The 25,818-nt window shown below is 35.6% G+C and overlaps 1 protein-coding gene across 7 annotated transcripts in view; it reads right to left on the bottom strand.

Moving 5' to 3' along the window:
• Positions 1 to 25,818, bottom strand: part of Rfx3 (regulatory factor X3) — a 239,868-nt gene that overhangs the window by 8,361 nt on the left and 205,689 nt on the right. For all 7 annotated transcript variants that reach the window (XM_070035668.1, XM_070035669.1, XM_070035665.1 and 4 more), the window contains 5 exons: positions 21,939 to 22,147; positions 15,549 to 15,702; positions 1,895 to 1,957; positions 886 to 928; positions 130 to 294 (listed from right to left, as the gene is read on the bottom strand). In XM_070035668.1, coding sequence (XP_069891769.1) covers positions 130 to 294; positions 886 to 928; positions 1,895 to 1,957; positions 15,549 to 15,702; positions 21,939 to 22,147 — 634 coding nt within the window. The remainder of the gene's footprint in view (positions 1 to 129; positions 295 to 885; positions 929 to 1,894; positions 1,958 to 15,548; positions 15,703 to 21,938; positions 22,148 to 25,818) is intronic.

The raw sequence follows: 25,818 nt of genomic DNA, 5'->3' as shown, positions 1-25,818 counted from the left end.
TAAGCCCAATATCAATAGGGTTACTGTAAGCTGTAAAAATATGCTTTAATATTCTTTAGACTGCAGTGTAGGTATTTCCTGTAGTGCTGCACTGTCGGATAGTCTGTGTACTTGTGACAATATGCTCACTGTGGATTGGGTTCAGAAGGCCTGGTTGCACGCTGCTCTCCAGGACAGGTTGCATGCAGCCCACTGGGAAGGCCTGGCTCAGCTCTGTCTTCTCCCTTTTGGCTTGTGGCTCCGAGGAGTCATCCAGCTCTTCATCCATCTCACTTTCTACTTCACTGCCTTCATCTGCACAAACACATAATAGACCAAGACTACTAGCAGGAGACCAATTGGGAAATAACCATCAACAGGTGCTTGAGAAACACTTTGGTATTATATTACGATGCCACTTGGCCACTTCTCTGGGGACAAAGCTTGTAGGTTTTCCTTTCATGGTATTTTACTCAGATCAACAGTGTGCTGATCAGCGGGAGATGGAATCTTGTGCTTTTCTACACGAGCTGGCTTTGAAGTTCTACCATCCACATCTCAGACTCCTGAGTAGCTAGAACTATAGATGTAAGCAACCAGTGCCCAGCAAAACAGCATCCCCATTTTATGATTTTCTTCTAGAATTCTAGCCATAGTCAGAAATAATGTCTTGAAATTTTTTAAAAGAATGTGTTGCAAAGTTCTTAAAGTTTGGAACTGCATTTGAATTCAATTTTCTGCATTTAGTGGACAGCCCATAAAGAAGACATGGGGATAGAGTGTAATGATGAAATGGTAAAGGATTCCAAAAGATAGAGACTGTCACATTCATTCCAATTTCTATGTGATTTCCAGAGTAGCAAGTCTAAAAAAGTCTAAAAAATATATATTACTTTCAGTTCTTACCTTTATCCAGATTTCCAGGAGACACAGCATTTAAATCACCAAACTGCAAAACAATAATATTTTTACAATAGTTACTATCAGGTAAGATAAAATCATATTCTACCAATCTGTGGCTAAAAAAAAAAAGAAAAGAAAAACAGCACTCTATGACTTTTTAAAAGTATAAACTAGTGACCATTTAGATCTGTGACTACACGGGTCACATAATTTTCCAATCAAACTTGTCAAATTTGAAGTTTAAATTGTGTCACAATTTAGCTGCCTTCAACTCTTTGCAAAAGATAACAATTTTCTCTGCCTTCCATGCTCTGTGCTTTTTAATTATTTTTATTCCTACAACTCGGCAATGAAGAAATAGGGGCCTGGATGACCTAGATACAGATGGATGTGGTGTATGAATTTGGAAAAGTCCAAAATCAAGCAGGACATCTTAGCTCCCCCCCAGCAGGGACCATGAATCGGGTGGAATCTGCATTATAGAAACATGGCCTTAGCAGTTTGGTTGAACTGTTGTTGTTTTAAATTTCAGTAAGAATGCAAAACATACTAGTAAAGCCTAATGTTAACATATATTTTGTATAAATTTTCAAAGTTGAGAATTGTCTCTTAACTGATGTTCTAGTTTGCCAAGATAATAGGATTCCACTAAAAAAAAACAAAACAGAATAGGTATTTGATCACTGCTAATCAAACAAAAGAGCTCGTGACAATATGTAGCAATTAATAATTGGCAGCTCTGATGTTATTTTCTAGTGTGGATCAATAGTTTGATGAAAATATAAAGGCAAGAAACTACATTTTGAGCCTTTCAGGGTGAACAAACATGAATATATTAAATTAAAAACTGAAGAGCAGAGGTGCAAAGCTATTCCAAAAAAGGTGAAGTGAAACTGCAGAGCCTTCACTTTTTAAAAACGGCAAACAATATTTTTTTAAAAATAGTAAATCATTATTAGAAATTCAGATTTCTCAACAGGCTTAGAAAGGATGAGACAGAAATTCTACTTACATTCGGAAGTTTGCTTATAAAGAGTTCCATGATAGGAGTATTTTTTTCATCTACAAGGTATGTCTATAAAGTAATAAAACTGATCTTATTTTGCAAACATATACACATTGGTTCGTTTTTTTTCCCACCTAAACAAGTATTGTTCTTCATAGTAGTCACCTTGGGAGCTTATACTTTCATTCCAAGGTCCAGAGTTCTGGAATTACTCTTCAACAATCAAATCCAATAATGAGTCTTTTTTTTTTTTTTTTAGATACATTAAAGAAGTTCATATTGCTATTGGCATAGGATGGCACATTTTATTCAGTGCCTTTGGTTCTGGAATGACTTACCAAAAATCAAATTCATCTTTGTCACAATTATGGATAAAGATACTACTTTTCTTTCTATGATTTCTTAGTGTTTCAGAGATAGTTTAAAAAGTATTCTCACACCATTGCTAAGCCACAGCAGCCTCATTGGGACCAGTGTTCAGCCTTCCTAGGTGACTACTTTGACAGAAACAGGGGCAGTATGTTTGTTTGAAAGTCTGTGCTATTACTTTTCAGTTACATGTCACCAGGCAACAAATATAAAATAGTAAGTAACCTTCCTGCTGTCCTGAAGTTGTACCGATCACACAGGTGAGAACCCTCTAATTTCTCAATGAAATTCAGGGCACTAGTTCTTGAATTACTGAACATAATCGAAACAACATCCCAATGTATTATTCTATGTACTTAAAAAGATTCTAGAATTCTAGATTCTAGAATGATAAAGAATCATTTATATGTTATTTCTAATCAACACAGGAAATATTACATATATGTATATATTTAACAAACTTAAGATCCACTTCTTGAAACAAGTTGTCATTGAAGATTCTAAGCACATGTCTATTTTTTTTCTAAGATGTAAATACAAGTTAACTATCCCTAATCTAAGATGCACAGGACCAAAATGTTTCAAATTTCAGCTTTTTTTTATATGTTTGAATACTTGCCTTTACACAAGAAGATATCTTGCGCCTAAACATAAAATCTATTTATGTTTCATTTATACCTTACACATAAACCTAAAGGGTACTTGATACAATGTTATTGGTGTGTTTGAGGTCAGGAGTAACATTTTTCACTTGTGGTACAATGGCGATATGGAGCATTTTGTATTTTGGGACTAAGGTTGTTCATTCTGTTTTATATTTGTGGATGAGGAAATGCTACAAATTATCTGTGACTAAATTATTACTGCCACTGGTGACTAAGTAGGTAGACATATGTGAAAATTTTGTTCATACGAAACATCGCTTTCAGTTTCTCCTTTACTCTGCAAACATGACATTTTCTTTAATACAAAGATCTTCCTTAAAGGTTCCTACTTCCTAATGTGAATGAATATTGTTGATTACTTATAATGCTAAAGATAAAAACTGGAATCTCAGTGATTACTATTATCTTCAGCAAAATAAATGAACATAATAAAAGGTTTAGTGTTCCGTGCTGGACAATGTAGGAAGAATCTCAGAGACATTGTCTATGCTTGTAGGTGTCTCTGAGATTAATGACAAAGTCCTGAACACACAGCAAATAAATAGTGTAGTTTTAAAATAAATTATGAATAAGAGGTAAGATGTTAATATATATGTAAAGGTTTTTAATACACATTTAACACAGGGATAAGATCTATCTATCTGTCTGTCTGTCTGTCTATTTTACTTTAGTCCTAAAGCTAAGTAAGATTCAGAGATTCCATTTATTTGATAGGTGATTGACATTTATGAAGGGCTTACAAGGTGCCTATCAAAATTGTTTCTGTTCTGAAGCATAGGTAGGCTAGCAGAAAAATGCAGCAGCCTACGAAGATTTACAAGCATGGAGTCAAAGCCTTGGAAATGGAAATCAATTGCTTTGAGCGGGAGGTCAAAGCATCAGCAAGAAAGGACCCGAGCTGGGGCAGGGGCAGCTGTGTGTAGCACACAGAAGACAGCTCACAGAGAGCAGACAGATGACAAATACCTACACTTGTCTGGCACAAGTCAGAAACAGAAGAGGAGAAAGTGATAAATGATGTCAATGAACAACAGCAACAAAAAAAGAGGAGCTCACAGCAAAGTACAGAGATCGTTGTAAAGTGATAGCATCAGAAATTGGAGGATTACTAGTCATTGATGTGGCATACTGCTATGTACAAAGCACATTTGTAGCAGTATGTGGTAGGCTTTCTTTTAAATATTATGACCTCACATGTCACTTCCTTGAAGAAGATTTTCCAGATAGTTCTGTATAAAGTACCTCCTTTCTGGTTGTTTTCAATCCATACATGCATCTCCTTCAAGACATGCATCACAACCTGCACTAACCTACAGGACTTAATTAACATCTGTTTTTCTAACCATAATGTCAGTCGCCTTGGGATGGAAGGACCTCTTTTACCTTCTTCACCCCTGTATTTCAGACTCTAATATAGAACCTGAGATAAACATTAAAGATTAGTTACTTCTTCATTTCAGCCTAACCAAAGAAACTTCAGAATTTGGCAAGGTAGAGAGTTAAGATTTCATCTTAGAGCTATTGAAAATGAGTTGACCTGTCCAACATCACAGAGTAAACACAGTGGTATAATGCTTGAGACCAAGTAGTCTTACCCTCAGTTTAAGAATGAGATACACAGAGATAGGGAGGTAAGGAGAGAAAGTGAGAGCAAGAGAGAGAGAGACAGACAGACAGACAGACAGACAGAGAGACACACAGAGAGAGGTGAAAGATCCATACAAAAAGGAATACAAATGTACACACACACACACACACACACACACACACACACACACACACACACACACACACACATATAAATTAATCTATCTATCTATCTGGAATTCAATGTATGTAAGAATTTCAATTTGGTTGGCTATACAAATAGGGAGGCTGTAAGTTAAAATCTGTAATGTATCATAGACAAAGCATGCCCACGAATTAAGTGTCCACTGTGCTGAAGCTGGATACCTGTCTCTGAGCACAGGCACCATGGAAGGTGCTGCTTTCTCAGCAGGAAGTACCATGGCCCACTAGGGTAAGGCCAGTGAAGAAAGCACTGTGCATGAGACTCAGCACCAGCTGTCATCCTTGGGCCCTAAATCAATGAACAGGAATTCAGACAGTAAGCAGGTGAGGCTCTGCAGGGGACAAAGAAGCAGGCTGGGAACAAAAAGTGAAGAAGGAAAGAGTTCCTCACCCTGAGAGGTACCTTCCCTATTTGGAAGAGTTTACATCACCCTACGATGAAAGATTTTGTGTGACTGTAATCTCATTTATGCTTCACATAATTTTTTATAGCACAGCTTGCTAATGGTTTAAACAAATCTGAAACAAGTACTCCAATAGTTTCCACTTGGTTCTTTCTAAAGAAACAAGTTGCAGCACATCGCAGTAGCCGGGCACACAGGAAGCACTGAACAAGTGATTGCTATTGTTATGATTATTGTTCTTACTGTAAATGATCATCAGCATTTCCTAAGAACTGTAAACCAGACATGTGAGAACCAGCCTGAAGCTTTATTATAGGTTTGAGCCATGAGTGTCCAGTTCTCATTCACCTGTAAGGACCTCTGAGAATCCGTTCAGATAATCAGGACAACTTATTTGAGGCCAACCAATGAGTTACCTTACTTTCACCTGCAACCTAACCTATCTTGGTACTGATCATCATCACCATCACTATTTTGGATGTATTTGCGGCAGCCCATTTGTACTTTCTTTTCTAGCTTTGATACATCCTGTCTTCGTTTCACAAGGATCAGCCTGTCTTACCAGCTATCTCTTAGGAAGTCCTCTTGTGTTAGCACCACCTGATGATTCTCTGTGGATACACGGGCAGGGTCTAGAGCCAGATGCCCAGGTGCTGGTGTCTATCAAGTGAAAAACTACAGGGCACACACATAGCAGGATTAACCACATGATCACCACATGATCCTAAGCATGCTTGCTGGTGACCATGATCACCAGGAACTGATGGACAAACAGTTGAAAGCTTCTACTAGAAAGGACTACTCCTTTGGGGGCTTCAGAGCCTGCAGGGACAGTCAACACAGATTCAGAAAGTGACAATAGGGCTTGTATTGCAATCAATACTGGCAATAGGAGTAATTTTATATCCACATATGAAAAGAGAAAATATGTGTATGTGTATACATAAACATATGTATGTATTTACGATTGGCCAGTTTCCAACGATCAGTCATTTGCTGCAGCAATGAAGATCTTTACATTCCTTCTTAGATACTAAAAAGAAATGGATCCCTAAAATGTTCTAATATTTTTTCTATCTTCTGTTTGGTATACTGTTTGGGACAGACTTTATTGTTTTTAACTTTACTTGCATTAGGTCTACATAAAATCTGTTGCCCTATTTTGTAACTTTCATCCATTCCTATTAGTTAAACTTTCATTCAAGCCCAGCTATGACTGCCTAGTTAGACCTAATTATGTTTATGCTTCTTTCCTAATGCTGTCATTTTCTTTTCTAATTGACTTATTTCCCTATTCTATTTGGTTGGTTGTATTTTTCAAAACATTGAATTAGTTTGCTTCTGATTACCACTTTGGCTACATACCAAAGAATGCTGTGGGTTCTTTGTAATTCCATGAATCATTTGATTCAACATTCAAAAATTGTCTGCAGGCTATTTTATTCTGTTAGAATACAATATAGTAGAGTCTGCTTGCGCTTTGTTATCTGTTCTATTTATTTTAACTCCTAAGTTTATCTTTAATATGGTCCAAAATGTGATGGTCTAATTGTATACTTTATTACATGGGTTGTCAATGCAGAATCGATAAAAAAAATCAAGTAGAAAGTAATGAAATACACTCCTTGATAATGCATGTGATGTTATATACTTATGAAAAGGGAAGGATATGGAGCTAAGATTTACTTACTATGTATCTGGCTGCCTATCCAGCATACCTACCTACTTACCTAACACAAACTCTGTGAAGAAATAGTATTTATGTTTTTCTGATGAGAAAACTAAGAACTCAGGTAAGAAAATATAACTAACTTTCACAGATTACAAGCATATTTAATAGGGAATGTGAAATTAACATCCACGTGTAGAGTACACCACGGTAAGAACTATTCAGGATTTGTAGCAGCCTGACCTGGACTAAAGCACAACTCTAACAGCACCAATCAGGTGACCAAAAGCAATCTACCAATCAGACAGAGTTAACATGAGGATTCAATGGGCTCATATTTGCTTCTACCAAATCATACTGTCTTCAAAATTCAATTTTTGAATACTGTTGCTAAACCCTAGAATTCAGTTGATAGCCATAGGATGATGTTTTCACCCTGAAATGCCTCTAGCCAAGTGGGCTATGGAAAAAAAACCTGTGGGTGTGACTGTACTCCCCACGTTCACATGAGGTTTTGACACTATAAACTCAATGTCGGGGGAGTTGTGGGGTTTTCTGGCACTAATCAAGGAATTTTCTAGACATGCAAAGACTGTAAGAGATGGCCTAAGCGTGAAGGGGACATGCATGAATTGTGTTTCCTAATCCAAGGGATATCACACAATTGGAAACAGAGGAGGAGCTCAGTTGAGCACTACTGAATCAACTGCTTTTCTCTCTCTGCTCTTCCAACCAGTGAGTAAGGAGGGATTGAGGCCATTTAAATCTTTCCCCATGGAAATCTCAAACAGATTTGGAACTGGCGATCTCAATTTTAATATTTACATCACTCCCCATCTTAATCAATAGCTTTTCTATACTCCACTCAAATTTCAGAATGCTCTGAAATTTACAAATCATATCTAGTTCAGCTATAGTCTATGACTTTTGCCTTAGTAATAACTAAGATTAAGGTTAGGGAGTGACAAACAGATTTTTGATGATGGACAGAAATTTTTGTCTTTATCTCCCAGTTGAGAACCAGATTCATCAGAGCAATTCACATTTAACGCTGTTGTAAGGTTTCACAACTGAGTAAAACTAGTTTCTGACTTTAAAGTAAGTGCCAATTTTGTCCTATTTGTAAATGAATACTAATGTCTTATTTGGTACAATGTTGAGTTCTTCTGTGACTTTTTTCTACATGTGTGTTTCATGCATTGTTAAATAGATTGCTAAGAAGACCAAGATTTGTGACACTATATGGTCTATATGCTGTCACTGCTGTCGGTCCTGCTTTGTGAAGCTGGCCAGGTGTTGGGGCAATATGCACTGCCAGAGAAGTATATTAACACCACAGCTTTAAGCACTCAGACTCTCTGTACTTGTCTGGAGACCCAGAACACATCACACACCTTTATAATGTTTCAAACATTTTAAGAAGCAGTTGTAGGAGAACTTGCAGAAATTGAAGTGACCAAGGAAGAATACAGGACTCGGCTGCTTTGAAAGAGAAAAGCAGTTTCAAACACAGCTTCAAAAGCATTTTCAACATCTCCCCGAGGCAAAGGCAAGAGGGTCTCTGGCTGCTTTGTCTTTGCCTAGGCTGCTTCCTCCCAGCCAAGCCTCGGAGCCCGCGCGTCCCTCCTACGATCCAACCACACGCCTGTTATCTGAGATCTCAGTATTCCTCACCCCAAACCCATCTTTTCTTTCTTACACCTGTACAAGTCTCTTCTCCAAGTCACTTCAGAAGAAAGGAGGAACTGCCAATAGGTGGGCACCTGTTTCTGAAGGGTAGAAAATCCTTGAACACAAAGCTACTGTGTTCATAAATGAGTAAAAAATTATCCATACTGCAAGATGGAGGAATGATACCTAAAAAGAAGCATGCAGGGGTCAAAGGCTGGCTATGTCTATGATACTATTTCCTGGGATGAATACTGGAGGAGATGAAGAATTGTAAATTTAGACCAAGCTTTTCTAGTTATCAAGATATATCTGTCAAGGCAGGTGGATAGAACAGATTTTATTTACTGTTTGATTTACGACTTTAAAAATATTTATACATGTGGTACTCTGGGCCCTATAAATGTTAGGGTTGGGACTGGCAGCATATCTTTATGCAAATAAAACTATGGGTGGATAGGAAAGAATTTTGCTTCTAATTTGACTCTCTCTCTTTGAGGTCACTTGCAACATCTAATAGGATGATGCAGGGGGTAAGGATTTAAGTACTCACACTAAGATTACACCAGGCTCATATTTTTGTAGAGAATCTCTCATTTTTATGACATTATATAACAATGTATTATAGAAAAATGATAGCATAAAAGAGGTAACAATTCCTTGCTCTCTTTTAATGAGAAGGACAAGCAACCACCCAGTCTACTTCTGTCCAAGAGTAAAAAACTCACAGCTAGAGCCATTGGGCCTATGTACAGAATAATGGGTTATGTCAAAGAGGCCAGTAGGTGGAGCTATCACGCTTAATCTCCACCAGGGAACCTTGACACTGAACTTGGTCTTTGCAAGCTGGAGGCTGTCAGAGCAGCTATCAGACAAAAGTAATTCATTTCTAAATGCGTATCATCATGGTGGGCTTTGCTGAGCTTTTTCTCCTGAAGCCTGCAATGGTCATTTAGTTGTTAAAACGTTTTAAGAAATCTTCAACTACATTTGTTCCTTTTCTCACTTCCAGCTATCTAGCTGCAAGCACTTAACCCAATCTTCTAGGAAGGAGGTGGAAACTTCATTTTTTCTGAATAAAGAAACCTAGTATATCAATCATAAAATCTAATGAGATGTCTGACAAGTTAGTACCGTCTGTCCTGTCGTCTTTCTTTTGTTCTTGATAGCTATGTTTTTGTATTTATTATATAGGATTGTGTTTAAATAACAAGTAACAGCAAAATCTTCTCCATTCCCTAAAGAATCTGGGAGCAATTGTAGCTCAGTCAGCAGGGAAGAAAACCAAGTGTAAGAATCTAAGGAGCAGGGTGGGGGGCGACGAGGGAGTTAGGGAAGGAAGGGATAGTAGGAGAAAAACAAAGGAGGGGGTAATAATGCCCCACAACAATGTGTTCATTACCTTACTCATGTAACTGTAACCCATCTGTACAGCATCTTTACAATAAAAGAAGAGAAGAGAAGAGAAGAGAAGAGAAGAGAAGAGAAGAGAAGAGAAGAGAAGAGAAGAGAAGAGAAGAGAAGAGAAGAGAAGAGAAGAGAAGAGAAGAGAAGAATCAAGGAGCAGGTATTCCAGAGGGAAAATTCTGGGCTGCTGAGTCAATGGCTTTTTTTTCTCAAGTCCAAGGAGAAAAATGACCAGAATGACAATCAGCAAAAAGGAGGAAAAATACAACAATGTCTATACAGCCAATTCTTAGGAACCTGGAAGATGATGGTATACAAAAGGGGCCTAATCCTCCAAAGTTACTTCTATTATTTATTTTCAAATTGTCAGAAATTTTGCTAATGTAAAGGAATAGATTTACAGCTGAAGTCAAGCTGCAAATTCTAATTTTTTTTTTTTTTTTTTTTTTTTGCTTTGTGGGTTGTTATGAAAGAGCTGAAAAGGGTAGAATTTGTTTTCTGGCAGATTTGACTTTTGCAATTTGCTCAAACTAATATTTAATTGGATATGCTAAATATCTACTAACAAAAGTGGAAGGGGGCAGGGGGCAGGGGATTAGACTATGAAGAACTATCAACACCCTCAAAGGCAGGGGAAGAACGCTTTGGACTAGAATAATGTAAAAATCGGATTTCTTTATCATTGTGTGAGAATAAGTGTGCAAACGTGTGTGTGTATAATGTGTATGTGTTTAGAAGAATTTTATATTTCAGATAAATGTAACTTGATAAAATGCACAATCTGTGTCCTGAAACTGGATACAAATAGCTTTTAAAAAAAGAAGAAATTTCAATTTGGATGATCTTTTTGGTTCTGGAGTGAAACAGGCCTACCTAGTAAACTTAGTTTTGTCATTTGCTAGTTTTGATTTGGGGCTGCTTTCAACTATATTTCCTCACTGGTTAAAAGGACATACTCATTTATCTTTAGCAAGGCTGGCCAATCTTCATTGAGAATGTAAAACACAGTATGATGATTGTAACACAGTCTGACCTTAGTAAGGAGAACATTAATAAATACTAATAAGTTTCACTATCAATAACAATATAAATTTTAGGCCTGGAGGCATGATTCAAAAAGGTCCTAAAATTCAGTCCCCAGTAAAACTAACAATTAACATTTGACAACTAGTCTCTACACTTTTCTGAGCTCCTACTGTTCTAAGGTAATGTTCTGTTACTTGATTTTGAGATAGGATATTGCCATGTAAGCTTGGCTGCTTTACTACTCCAGAGTCTCCTGCTTCAGCCTCCCGAATGCTGGGATTCCAGGCAGGTACCACTGCTATGCTAAGATTTCTAGGTGTTTTTTTTTTTTTTTGCTTGCAAATTACCAATTTAAAATACAACCTATTCTTTTAAAAATATTCCTCAAAATAAGCCTATTGTTCTATAGATACATTTTTGGAATTTTCTGTAGTTGTACTGTAATCAAACTCAGCCAATGCTTTATTCTGGATTGATTTTACTTTAAGCATCCGTGTTTATTTGTATGAATCAATCACGTGTTTCCAGTAAACTTTTGTTGAAAAGCTTGCCTGTTGAGTTAATATTGCTCCAGGTTTTATTTTAAAGATTTTTCCCTTTATTTCGTATACATCAACTTTGTGAGCTTAAGACATTTGCCTTTAGATGGCAAATTGTACACATTTGAAAATATTTCCCTAAAAATACTACTGAAATATTGTTTTATATTGCTATTCACAACTTAAAACAGAGAATCTTCTGGCTTCTATTTGAAAAGTTGGCCAAAGAAATGGTTTATATATGATATTAAATGAGTATAACTATAATAAAAATTTATACTTGTTATTCTGATATTTATGAGTATACAATTTAATACTTACAATGTATAATTACGTTAAATATACAAAATATTAAATATAGAAATGCTTGTCATGAAAAATATTTTATGAATCAACCAAAATTTTCTAGGTTCAGTGAATATATTAATGACCTAAACATTAGAAAATAAAGCATACATCTCATAGACTTCCAAACAGATCCAAAACAGCCATAAAATTCAAATAAAAAGAAATTTTTCTGCTCTATTTTTCGTGTACAGAATGACTATGATTTAAAAATTCTTAACAGGTGTGCAAACAGATGCAACTTGTTTATTTTATTCTTACTCTTAAATTTTCACCATTGCCAGAATGCCTATAGGCACATTTAAAATATTTAAATAAAATTTGAAAAATTACATAAATTCTAAAAGTAAATAAATTCTGTCCTCTATCATTTAGGGGGAAAATATCTGCCCCTTCAAAACTACAAATGCCTTAAATAACGTTCCAGGAAGTATTAATATAGTGGCAGTTTAACATTTCACAAGAAAACTTATGGTGATGTTATTTCTAGTGAAAACTGAATTGCAAATGCTTTCTTCTTTCTCAGGTTATTACTTTTGTGAACATGTCTTTCTGCCTTTGGTAGTCTCCACATCTTTCTTCTAGACTCTGTCTTTTTAGAATCAATTCCTTTTGTCTTATATTTCTCACCTCAAATATCTTTTCCCTGCACCTTGTTTTTCATATCTCTATATCCCTTATTTTTTTTTATTTTAGTGTTTGTAGTTATGCCATTAAAATATAAGCTTCTTGAAAGCAGGGTCAAAGGTTTGTTTTGTTTATTACCATATTAAAATCATTACAGTGTTTGGCCCATCTTACCTACATAAAAAATATTTGTTAAATACATAAGTAAATTAACTGGAGAAGAGAACTCTAGGGATCAACACAGAGGAACATGATTTGTTCCCTTGTCATTATAAATAAACAACAGAACTAGAAGGAAAATCCCTTTCTTTCAACTCAAAGTTCTCTATTATTTCCAAGTATTTGTCAGTTATAGAAATCACATTGAGAACCATGTAATTAGTACTGTATAAATTCTAGGACGCAAAGTAGAAATACAAATCAGGGAGACAAGGACCACTTAACGTAGCCTGAGACTTCCTGAGCAAGTGAGATTTAAGACATAAAGTAGGAATTATGATAGGCAAGGGGAGATGATGGGAGGGTTCTAGAGATAAAGAACAATTCATGCAATAATCCAATGATGGGATAATCTTGGTGAACAAGAAGGGAGGAAAGGCTTCTGGGTTTGCCACAGAAGGGGCATGAGGAGGAACAGTTTGAACAGAGAGATAGCCCTTGTATACCAAAGGAAGATTTTTTCTTCCTTAACAGAAAAGGAAGCCTCTGAGTAGTTTTAAGTAAAGTATAACACAATAAGATTTGCTTTTGCATGAGGTGATACTGACTACACTATTAAGGATGTAAAAATAAGATGAAAGTAATTGGTTAAAAACATACAAAGATGATGCTCAGGCATCTAGAATGTCTGCTAAGAAGCTGAGTAGAAAGATTAACTTAACGAAAGGTATTATGAGCTGTCACAACTGACAACTTTTTTTTGAGGTTGTTATTACTGATAATTAAAAAACAACAACAAAACCACTTGTTGAGAGTGAGAGTGAGGGTAATGGCACGTAGTATGGATTTTAATTGCCTTTGGCCTGATGCTACTCCCACTGTGAACCCAGGCACTCTGGACCTGGAGTTTGGAACACCAATGGGTATTAAGAAAAGAATAAAATTAGGATCTAACATGTGAGAGAAACATGAGAAAATAGCTTCTTTTCTTGAGTATCTTTATTTTTCCCAAATCAAGAAATTTTAAATAAAATACAATCAAGGGCAACAGGTTTATGATAGCTAAGAGATATAAGATCAATTCTAGGAAATTAGCTAATCCAAACTATTCACAAGGACTGGTACCGAATACAATGAGCAAATTACAAATCGAAGATATAGTATGCTTAGATCTTTGATCTTACAGAAGGTATTTTATGTCAGTTTTTTAAGTTAAATTTTATTAAGCTAACTTTGCCTCATTTGACAATTTGATATTTATATATTTTCACGGAGTTGAAAAAACAATGCCAGTGAGTAACTGACTGTATTGGCCATATAGTTCATGGGATTTCTTGGTATTGTCAGTAGGAGTGCGGGAGACAGATAGGCCTTCCTGCTGTGCGATAGCTCATGGTCCCTGTCTTTGTTGCCCAGCAATACAAGGAAAGCAAAAACTAAGCATCAAGATTAGCCATGTGCTAGTATTAACCATCACTGTTGTCATCATCCTGTTCATTCTAGTAAAGCAGACCCTGAAGACCCAATGTGGATGGCAAATATGTAAAATGTACAAGGCAAGTCAATTTAGTATTCTTGAATCCAGAGTTGAGAAATCTTATATGTCACACCAAGGCATTTTTCTGAGAAGACATTTATACAACCAGAGAAAGAAGTAATAACGGGCAGTCAAACCTAAGGAAAATCCAGATTGTTTTACTCGCATGAAATTCCGCCTAAAGCTACAGGGATTCTTGGTTAATCTCACATATAGCCATCTGGCATCGTTTAAACAACCATTTGAGAGCACTGTATAAAGATGTATATCGATTAACAGAAAGAGATTTTAAGAAATAGAATATTTCAACTGGAATCCTAAATACGTTTGACATGCATTTATTTTCACCAGCATATTTAGTCAGTCTTTAAAGTGTTATGACATTTTATACTTTTATTGTGTTTCTTAAACTGATACAAATATCCAGTAATATTTGTCTTCACTTAAAAAAATTCAATAAGCACCTTTACATAGCTTAAAAATGAACATGTCATTGTCACTACTTTGGGGGTAAGTTGTGATGTAGGTCAGACCTGGTTTAGTTCGGTAAACTATAAAGTACACCCAACCAAATATAAGAAAATGACCCAATGCTAAGCCATTCTAGCATTTGCATATATTCCTCATTGCCTTAATCCATTCTCATTTGTTTTAGTTTCAGAGCTTTATGTTTTGGTACTTGTTGAGGATAAAGTGTTTTGATTATTATTTAGACATTGTAGAAAAGTCCAGATAATTTTAGATACAGTAATGTCTAAAGTTTTAGACAATGTCTAAAAAATGTCATTTGTCACTGTTATCATCATCATCACAATCATCATCATCCTAAAAATTAACCATTTATTTTATTTTTGATGTCTGGGGAATAGTGTTCAATATGCATATTTAAATTTTATAGATATTAGGCTTATTAGAGGAATTGATCTTTCTTATTCCCCACTACTCTGGTTTTTTAAATTCTTGCTTTAAATCCAGTGGTTCTCAAGCTCTGCTTGTACATAGATGTTCAGACACTGAACGAAGCATTCCATACATTTTACATGATACAATCTATAATTCTGGATTCCAAAAACATAAATAGGGATTGAAGGACCCCCCCCCCCCTTGCAATGGTTTCAAAGCCTCTCTTGGGTTAGGCTCACCTGGTTAGAAATCATTGCTTCAATCAATCACTTTTTTTTTTTTGGTCGGTCGTGGGGGATGAACTCTGGGCCTGGGCACTGTCCCTCAGCTCTTCAGCTCAAGGCTAGTGCCCTACCACTTGAGCCACAGAGCCACTTCTGGCTTTTTCTGCTTATGTGGTGCTGAGGAACCGAACCCAGGGCCTCATGCATGTGAGGCAAGCACTCTACCTCTGAGCCAGCCTCCCAGCCCAATCAATCACTTTTAATGAAGTATAAATCAGGTTCTTTTATAAAAACCCAGTGGGTCATAGCTCTTTCACTTTCTCTTACCTCACCCATGACGGCTATGGGTGTCTCTCCTGTTGCTTGAGCAACACGATGTTCTACTAAGTAGAACATGTATTCATCATAGAGCAGACGGATCAGGTGGAAGGAGCCAAAGCTAGCAGCACTGCGCAAGGTTAAGTCTCGAATAACCATTGAGCTGTTTCAAGAGAAAAGACATATACAGCCAATATTAGTGAGAACCTGTTTTTCCTCAAAAGAAGTTACACTGGAAGTCGAAGTAGTAGTAGTATAGGCTTTTCAATATTACGGAAAGCCGTTGGCTCAACACATGTAAACAGGGTAGTAAAGAAGTAATCGCGTGAGGGTGAAACTTAAACCGGATAGTCTTCCAGAGGAAAGACTATTATGTTAACATAGGTAGATTTGCTGTTGTATTAAACTCATGAACAGATCAGAATTGACCATTTTGAAAGGTTGAAAACATATCACCAGTGTAATAAAAAAGCAACTAAAAATGTAAATCTTATTCATGATAGTTAACAACCTATAATTTCTAAATGACGAAGGCCATTAGCATACACTTTGGAAAAGTATGTATTTATGCTAGACAAAGCACACAGAGTTCTGAGAGGCAGCTATCTAGAATACAGATGAGTATTCACAGGGGTACCAGAAAGGAAGACAAATTTATTGATTCCAGTTTCTTACCCATTTTCATTTAAATTAAGGTGATTTTCCATCAGAAGCAGATATTATAAGCGCAATTAAGAAATTATCCATCAAAAATGCGAACATTTAATTTGTATAATATCCAAATATAAAAATAATAATAGTTGCTAACAACTCTATTATATTCAAAGTAGAAATCAATAAAAAAGTCTTGGCCTTATTAAAGATGTGCAGATTATTAACCTTATTCATGTATTTCAAACCTTTTTAATATCAGTAGTAAAGATAATGTATGCATGCTTGTGTATGTATATGTATTTTCTCATCAATGTCATGGAATGACCATTTTCCAAAGATGATGATGATGATGATGATGATGATGATGATGATGATGATGATGATACTGTCATTACATATTCAACATGAAGAAAAAAACTCATAAATATATAGCCTGATATTCTTAATCCTTGTTTTGCAATGTACAATTGTAAACTACCCAGAAAATGGAAAAATTTAAGACTGTAGTTTTATTATGTTTTTTTAAAATACTTTAGATTCTATGTACAAATACTCAAATTCTGTAACTCAACTCTGGAAATGACAAATCATCCATATATATGAAATACAAAAGCCATGGACTCTGGCGCTGGCTTTTTGGTAACTGATTGCTAATCTCAAATAAATAATTTCCTTGACTTACATATTTTCTTAAAAAATATGAAATCAAGCTGGGCACTGGTGGCTCACACCTGTAATCCTAGCTACTCATGAGGCTGAGATCTGAGGACTGCAGTTTGAAGCCAGCCCAGGCAGGAAAGTTGGAGAGACTCATCAGCAATAATCTACTCAGAAAAGGCTGGAAGTGGCACTATTGCTCAAGTGATAGAATGCTAGCCTTGAGCACAGACAGGTTCAGGGACAAAGCCTAGGCCTTAAGTTCAAGCCCCAGGACTGGCCAAAAAAAAAAAAAAAAAAGGAAATCAATGATTTTAGTCTTATCTAATGTATGTTTAGAATAAGATGAGCTCAAGACTGTGAAATTAACTTATGAACAGAAGATGACTCAATATAAATAATTATAACATACAAAGTACAAGTTGTCTCTATTCTGTTTAAGAGATGAAGAGTACAGATTACTATATATTAGTCAGAGGACCTCTCATTTTTGAGGATCTATTTACAGAAAGGGTAAAGAATTAAATAAAAAAGGAAATCCACAAATTTGATGTCATAAGCCTGGTTGCCATTATACATTCCTGATTATGATTACATTTTTTTTTTTTAAGGCTTAAAGCTTAGCTTGAGGGTCAAATAAGACTATATTCCATTTCCTTTAACTCAGTTAGATTTTGGTTTTCTTGGTTATCTGTGGTCCACTGTACTCTGAAAATGTTAAATGAAAATTTCAGAAATAATAAGTTTTCAATTGTGTATTCTCAGTAGTGTAATGCAAATTTGTTTTACCTACTTCTTCCCACCTGGGATGTGATTCATCCTTTTGTTCAGGGTGTCTACCTTTGTGTTCAGTATATGCCACGTATTAGTAGCCAGTTTAGGTGTTCAGGTTATACCACTGGAAAAAAAATTAAATCTTCTGGCTTTCAATCGTATTGTCTAGTTTTTGAAGATCCAATAATCCTGACATGAAATTATTACAGTAGTCTTTAAAAAAGAATCATTTGAATTATATTATCAGAGCTATATCTATACTTCAGTCTCTCTGTGTTGGGTCTCTGCCCTACATGACAGTACTCAATAATAGTTAACAATTTAATTGGAAACGTATTGTCCACATTAGACTCCTGTTTAGCTATGTTGCAGATTTAAACTCCACTGATTTTCATGTTGCTAAGTTACCATGAACTCAACTCTTTCTAAAATCAGTTATAAGCATTAATTATTTGATAGTAGATGACAGGTACCTTTGAATGTTTACCCTTTATAATTCTTGGTGTGGAAATTACAATACATGCCCTAACACATGATTCTCAGCTTATCTTTCTGCATACTCTTCCCCAGTGGAGAGGAGAGACCCGACCTAAGACCCTCATGTAAACTCTGAGCAGTGAGTATAGCTGGTTAAAAACCACGTGATTTTTTTTGTTGCTTTGTATGTTCCTCCCCCATGGTATAACCTGTTTTCGCTGTATTTTTGCCAGTATAATTTGGGGAGGGGAGGGGAAAAAACAAAATGTTTAAATAGGGATATGGGTTGACCCATTGTAACAATGAGATGTAAAGACACTAGGTTGAAAACAAACTTTACAATTTAGGGGGGGGAGGGGGAAGGCCAGCAGGGGGGTAGGTGGAGGGGTGTGGGGGGGGAGTGTAGTTTTAGAGGTGGGAGGGAAGGGATGGTAGGGAAAAACAAAGGAGGAGGCAACAATGTTTGATAAGAAAAGTACTCATTACTTTATTCATGTAACTGTAACCCCTCTATACAGTATTTTCACAATAAAAAACTTATTAAAAAGAGTATTCACTTTGAACATTAAAAGGCTTAGATACTGCCCTGTTGTAGATACTGCCCCATGTCCTATTTAAAGTTAGGATAGGAAAACAATGAATCTTATTAAGTTTTTAAATCAAATAAGATCAAAATAAGATACTAGCATACTAGACAAGTGCTCTACCAATGAGCTATATATATCCCCACTCATGAACTCTGTCCTTTAAAAATAAAAGGACTATTTGAGGATGGAGAGGTAGCAGAGTGGCAGAGTACTCACCTAGCATATACAAGACTGGGATTAAACGGCAGCACTACAAAACAGAAGTAATGTTTGGGTAACCTTTGTGGTAGCCTGAGGGAATGTTCTCCACCGTTACCTAAAACACTCAAGCAGCTGAAAAAGGCCCATATAACTTCCCTATTTCATCTCAAGAAAGTAGTGATTGATTTTCCAGCTCCCCCTCTCCCTGGACCATTCCTCTTAACCTTTGAATGTTAGCATTCAAAGCAAGGTTAAGGAAGAAGAGAACTCCATTTGGAGCACTGTAAACAGACTGCATTTTCAGCAATCTATCAACAGTTCTTAGCGCATGATTCTCTGCCACTTTACCCCTACAGTTCTGTGCACATAAATATGTACACAGATTTTCAGAAATTAGAGATTAGCTATCTAATTTCAGAATATGAAAGAGCCGTATCTGTAACTGCCATATTTACAATGACATTTACAAATTTACAAATTTTGGCATTTAAAATGCCAGAAATTTAAAAAGTACTCAAGTCCTATTTTTCTGATATTTGTGAACATAGCTTCCATTACTCAATCTGTTCTTATGCCTCAATAAATAACACTTTGGAGAGTACAGGGACTTAAATTTCTAAGCTATTGACTCGGCCTACCAGCAGGAGGTATGCATCTGTTTTGAAAGTACCTTTCCTCTGTGGCCCTCAACTCTATGCCTTCAAGTCTTTTTGAAATGAAAATAATAACTATAATAGTGTCTAATAATCACAAGGCAATTATCTCCAACTCAGGGAGGACAGAGGGCAGGCAAGTGATGATCTACTGGGTTTGTACATCTGCAGAGAACAAGAAATACAAGTAGGTAATTTTCTCTCTTTTCAGGATACCTGCAACCGATCTCTGTGAAGGCTTCAGGGTCTGTATTTTTGAAATCATCTCAACTAAATATAGGGCAAGAAAGTCTCACAGGAAGAAATAAAGGCACCATAGAAAACAATAGAAAGGGAAGGAAAAAAAGAAAACCTGCTTGTTTTTTTTCTGATGCAGAGGATGGATGGATTTTGCCTTGGGTCATAAGTTTTAGAGAAGACAAGTAGCATTATTTTTCTTTCATCTGTCATTCATAGGGTGCATACATTGTTTATATTATTTTTTCTGGGGAAAATTTTGATGACTAAAGTATTGGCTTCTGAGCAAATAAAGTATCTGGAATCCTCTTAGGAAATATTCCCAGATTAGAATTTTGAATCATATTAGCACAGGATCTCCTTTGAAAATATTGTGATAATGCTTTTCAACTCTCCCCCTTAAAGTGAAGGAAATGTAACATTTCTTGTCAACTTGTCTCTCACGAACACCCAGACCCAAACCTGGCACTGACTTCACCGAAGCACTAGTGGGCAACAGAGTCAGCATTTTAATAAGGCATTTCTCAAATCTCATGAGCTAAAGGTATAAAACAGATGAGAGGAAAACAGAAGAGAAACAGAAGTGAAACACTACTAAAGAAGTGCCAGGCTTTTAACCACTGTTTTTTAATGCTTGGCTATATAACAGAAAGCTGTTTTGAGGACTTGGGATAATTTAATTGTTAACTCAAAATAGACAATAGAATTGACACCAGTACTTCAGTTTAAAAAAAAATGAGAATTTGGGCCAAATCAGTTGAGCAAGAGTGCTTTTATTATATTTACTGAGAGACTAACCTTCCTCATAACTGAGTCCAAAGACTCACCACCAATGTAGAGTATTATCCAGTCAGCTAGAGGCATTATCTTATGGTAATTACTTTCAACAAATTAGTGTATGACTTGGGACTACATCGGATCTAAATAAGGGGCTGCCTATACTGCTTATGTAGATACAGCCATTAGGCTCATGTCAGAGGAGCTAGTTTTATCTGAAGAAGTAAATTCATAAACTCTTATGATAACAAATGTCAGGGTAAAAAAACATAACTTATCTAACTTATCTAATGAAATAATTTCATCCTATATATATATATATATATATATATATATATATATATATATATATATATAATACATATATACCCAACACAGGTCATAAAAATGCTCTTTCAATCCTTGTAGGAGAACTTTACTCTAGAGCTCATCCCAATATTTGCTATCATATGTCACAATCAGAAAACCTTTTCCCTTCTGGGTTGCTTCTATGCTTATAAAAATACAAATTTCTATCTATAGAATTTTAGTCAAAAAGTGATCCATATTGTTAATAAGCTATGCTACTGTCTACTAGATTATTGGCCATGCATCAGAATCACTGAGAAGAGTTTGTGTTGTCGTCTTTTTTCTTTTCTCTTTAGGAAACCAAACTTCAAATTCCTAATCTTGATAACAGGCATTCCTCTAACCATTTTTATTCAGTGGGTATTAAGTACATTCTAAGTGCCACTTAATGTTGGAGTATTAATTCTGATATCTGATTTGCAGCATGTTTGAAAACAATTGTAACCTGACCAAATGAAGAAATTAACTAGCTGCCTCTGGGGATGTATCAGAATAACCCAGAGGATTTAAAAACAGATTGCCAAGTCTTCCTTCATAGAGTCTGCTTTAGGTACAGTTGGGGAAGAGCCTAACAATTTGCATTTGTAACATATGTCCAAGTGACAGTGATGCTACTGGTCCGGGGACCAGCTCTGAGGATCAATGCAGAAGAGAACAAAAGAATAACAGTATTAACATCTTACAGAGAAGCCTCAGCAAGGCCTGAATAAAAGGAAGGACTGTATCTCTTTGCTGCGGGCTGCTGAACACACCATCTACACTAGAATCCGAGAAATGCTCATTGGAAGACTTCTGGGGGTTCAAGCAAGAGAATTTTTTTCTTTGCTAGCAGAAAGTTGCTTTCCCAAAGACTCCCGATTCATTCATACAAGGCTGGAATATTTAAGATGGCTGGAGAGAGTTTCAACAGGGGTTCCACAAATTCTAAACTCACTTCTTGGTCCTAAAGCTCACGTGGACTCACGTGCACACACGTGCATGCTCACACGCGCACACACACGCACGCACGCGTGTGTGAGGGTGAGGGGAATTACCTGTAGAAAGACCATTTTAGCAAGAACTGCCTGGCAGCTTTGGGGAAGCTGGGCCTTCCTTCGTAGGGTTTCAGTGCTTGCATCATCACGTTGTCCAGCCACGCGGCCCACTGCTCCAGCGTGCTCTGCTGCTGAAGGGTCATTTTGAAATCTGTCTCGAGTCTCTGAACCATGCTGTCATCACACTGGCACACCCAGGAAGCTTGCTCCTAGGAGAGGCCACAGAAAGCAAGGGAGGAGTTCAACCACGTTGTCTTTTTCAGCTAGTGCCAACCCACAGACAAGATGCATGATAGGAAACGGACTCATTGCCTTACTCATGTAACTGTAACCCCTCTGTAGAGTATCTTTACAATAAAAAATAGATTCAATTGGCTAAATGGGATCCCTCAAGATGAAATCAAAATCAAAGAGTGAATGGCCCTGTGTAGAAGCCATTTAAGTTTACGGGCTAGAGACAGGTTTATCAAAGCTATCACAAGGTTTATCAAAGCTAAGCTGCAAATGTAAATGAATTCACACAACTGAATAAATATAAACATGCTACTTGCCAAGTTTTGATTACTAGGTTTTCCTTTTGGTTCTGGTTGGGAATGAAAATACGAACTTTGAAAGTTACTTCTTAGAGGTTGCCGTAAGTTTCATGATTTTTTTTCCAATGTTATGTTTTACTTTTAAATTAAAAGAAAGAACATCTATTCTCTCAAGGCCAAAATGTCTTTATTTGGTATTATATATTTGACTGACTGACAACCAGAAGACATGGATCTTATTCTAGTTCCTAACTCAAACAAACTGACCTCTAGCAACTAAAAATTTGATCTCTGTAGGCTTCAGTTTTTCTGGGCATAAAATTAGATAAGTGAAATTTAAACTTGGTTCACTATGTCCAGAAAACTTTTCAAGATGGGATTCTTGAAAGCAATATCCAGAAAAACTCTCAACTCTACATGCAAATCACTGAATATGTTTACATTTTCCTGAAAATAATGTCCATAGCTTTTCTTCTATATGTTCTTACAGGACAAGTTCTTTTCAAATTTGTAACTTTGACTTGGCGAATTTCTAATCTTCATTTTTCTAGGCTGAATATCTCTTGCTCCTACAAACTTTATCTTTTTCAGGGTCATTTCAAACAAAATGCCCAAAGTCAATTTATTTCCCCAGGGAAACCTCTTCTTTATTTTATCTAATAAATCATAAATTATACGTCATAAGTTATTCCATATTTTACATATCACTCATAACAATTTTAAATAAAAATGATTATGGAGAAAATTGAGCACAGAGATGTGGAAAAAGGAACAAAATATTAATAGCTAAAATGGTAACAGTATATCCACAGAGCTAAATATGCATACGAATACCCTTTAAGCATTTCACATTCTCATAAAAATGTGTACCAATGAATATAACATTTTCACATGCTACATTATGCATATGTATCATTTAGAATATTTTGTTATATATTCACAATATATCTACACATATGCTAAACTCTTAGAAATTTATATTTAAATATATTTTAATTAAGAGGATCATATCATACATTTTCTTAGATATTATGCCTAATTTAATGATACCCAATTATGCTGGAAAATGTGGAGCTACATTTTCTGCTCAATGAATTTTATTTCATTATATACATTAATATTTACAGAGGTAGTTCTATACAATAAGAAGTTTGTTTTAACTTTTACAAGCAAAAATTAGTGATGTTATAACAATATTTTGCTTACTTTCCAACTTATTTTTATGATTGATTTATATAAGAGGTATATAGTTAAGATAGTTAGTTTATTTATGGTGTAAAATAATTCCCAGAAATATTTTATCAAGTTAAGAGTCCAAGATTGTACACAGCAAGGAATTGTAAGAATCAAGAAAGTTACTGGAAAAGTTTATCCTTTCATCAAATCTGGTCATTCTTTCTCATGATAGGAAACACATACAATGAACATCTTAACATTCATGTGTATATAGTTCAATGGTGTCAATTACATGTACCTTGTTATGCAACATGTCTCTAGAGTTTTTCATCTTGCAGAACTAAAATACACTCCCCATTATAGTGGAGCTGTGGCTCAAGCGATAGAGCACTAGCCCTGAGCAACAAAATGCTTGGGGAAAGTGCCCATAAAATAAAAACAAACATACCTCTGAGAAGTAAATGTAGGGTGAAATGAAACACTTGCCACTGTGTTTATGATTCAAAGAAGAAAGGAAAAAGTTTCAAGAGGGCAGATGCTAAACCCTATAGGGTTCAGCATTAATGACTGTCATAAAGGTGCAGAAAAACTTGATAAAACTTAGTAAGAGAAAACTTAGTTTTTAAGTTGCTGGGTAGAGAGTAGCTAAATAAGAGCAGACACACAGCTGACCATTTTTAAGATATTTTCAAGGGTGGTGTTTATTAGAGAAGAGCTCATTAGAATACATATTTGATAGGACTGTAGACAAATCCACACATAAAAACATTGCTACTACAACTCATAAAACATTAATGACCTTCTTAGAGGTCATTACAAATCATTCTTTTTTTTTAATTTAATTTTTTTTGTCAAGGTGATGTACAGAGGGGCCACAGTTACACAAGTTAAGGTAGTGAGTACATTTCTTGTTGAATATTGTTATTCTTATACATATTTTCTATTACTGATCTTAAATTACTTTTAGAAACTAGAAGTGGTCTTATTAGTGTGAATTCAAACTTTCTTCATCTTTAAAACTTTTAAAATGAGGATTTGAAATACATATTAGAGTGCAGATTTTAAGGCAATACAAACAACATTATCAGTAAATTAGTTCATGTAATTAATTGGAATACTTAAAATAGATGGCTTTCCAAACCTGTGACAGTTTGCTCTTGTACAGACTAAGCTTTTGGTAACTGTTTATGTATATATAGGTATGTTTGTAGACATAGATAGATAGATGGATAGATAAGATAGATGATGGATGAGTAAATGATAAATTGAAAAAAATTCTTTTTTAAACATTTTCATGCTATTTTAATGACTATAGTGGCAACATTTGATAGACTTTATTGGAAGGAATTTACATTTTTATTAATGTAATTACAAAGCATTTAAGCTTTAGCACTATTTTTGTTTTGTTTTTTTGAAAAAATATTTCTATATTAAAAATCAGTCTGAGAACTTTTCCTTTCCCTAAAACAAATTCTACACCTTGTATATGTGCTGCTTCCAAGCTCTGTAATCAATCAGTGCTGGGAAACTAAATATCTACTTTCTGTCTGTCTGTCTCTGTCTATGTATGTATGAATATATTATATATAATTTCATATAAGATATATAAAATTTCATATAAAGAGAAGCATTCTGCATGTGATCCTTTGTAGTCAGCATCTTTCACTTAGCATTTTCCAAGGTTGTAGTATGATCTAAAGCTTTATTTCTTTTCATTGTCCAATAACAGAGCACTGTGTAGATAACACCACCTATCAAAACAGTTGACGGATATCTTAGGTTGTTTCCACTGCTAATTTGAATAATGATGTTATAAAACATCTAAGTAGATGGGTGCTGCTGGTTCACACCTGTAATCCAATAAATTACCCTCCCCCCCACAGCAAAAAAAAAAAGCCAATTATCCACCAGAAAACCAGAAGTGGCTCTGTGGCTCAAGAGGTAGAGCACTGTCTTTGAGCTGAAGAGCTCAGGGACAGTGTTCAGGCCCAGAGTTGAAGCCCCACCACTACTACCACCACCACCACCACCAACAACAAAACACACATCTAAGTACAGGTTGAACATCTTTAATCTGAAAATCCAAAATCTGAAATGCTTCAAATCATTAAAACTTTTGAGCAAAAGTTTTAGGTTTTAGAACATTTCAGATTTGGGTATTAGGGATAATC

Source organism: Dipodomys merriami, unplaced genomic scaffold (assembly GCF_024711535.1).
Source record: "Dipodomys merriami isolate MVZ:Mamm:240054 unplaced genomic scaffold, mDipMer1.0.p SCAF_26, whole genome shotgun sequence".
Lineage (NCBI taxonomy): Eukaryota > Metazoa > Chordata > Mammalia > Rodentia > Heteromyidae > Dipodomys > Dipodomys merriami.
This window is presented reverse-complemented; position numbering and strand designations above follow the sequence as displayed.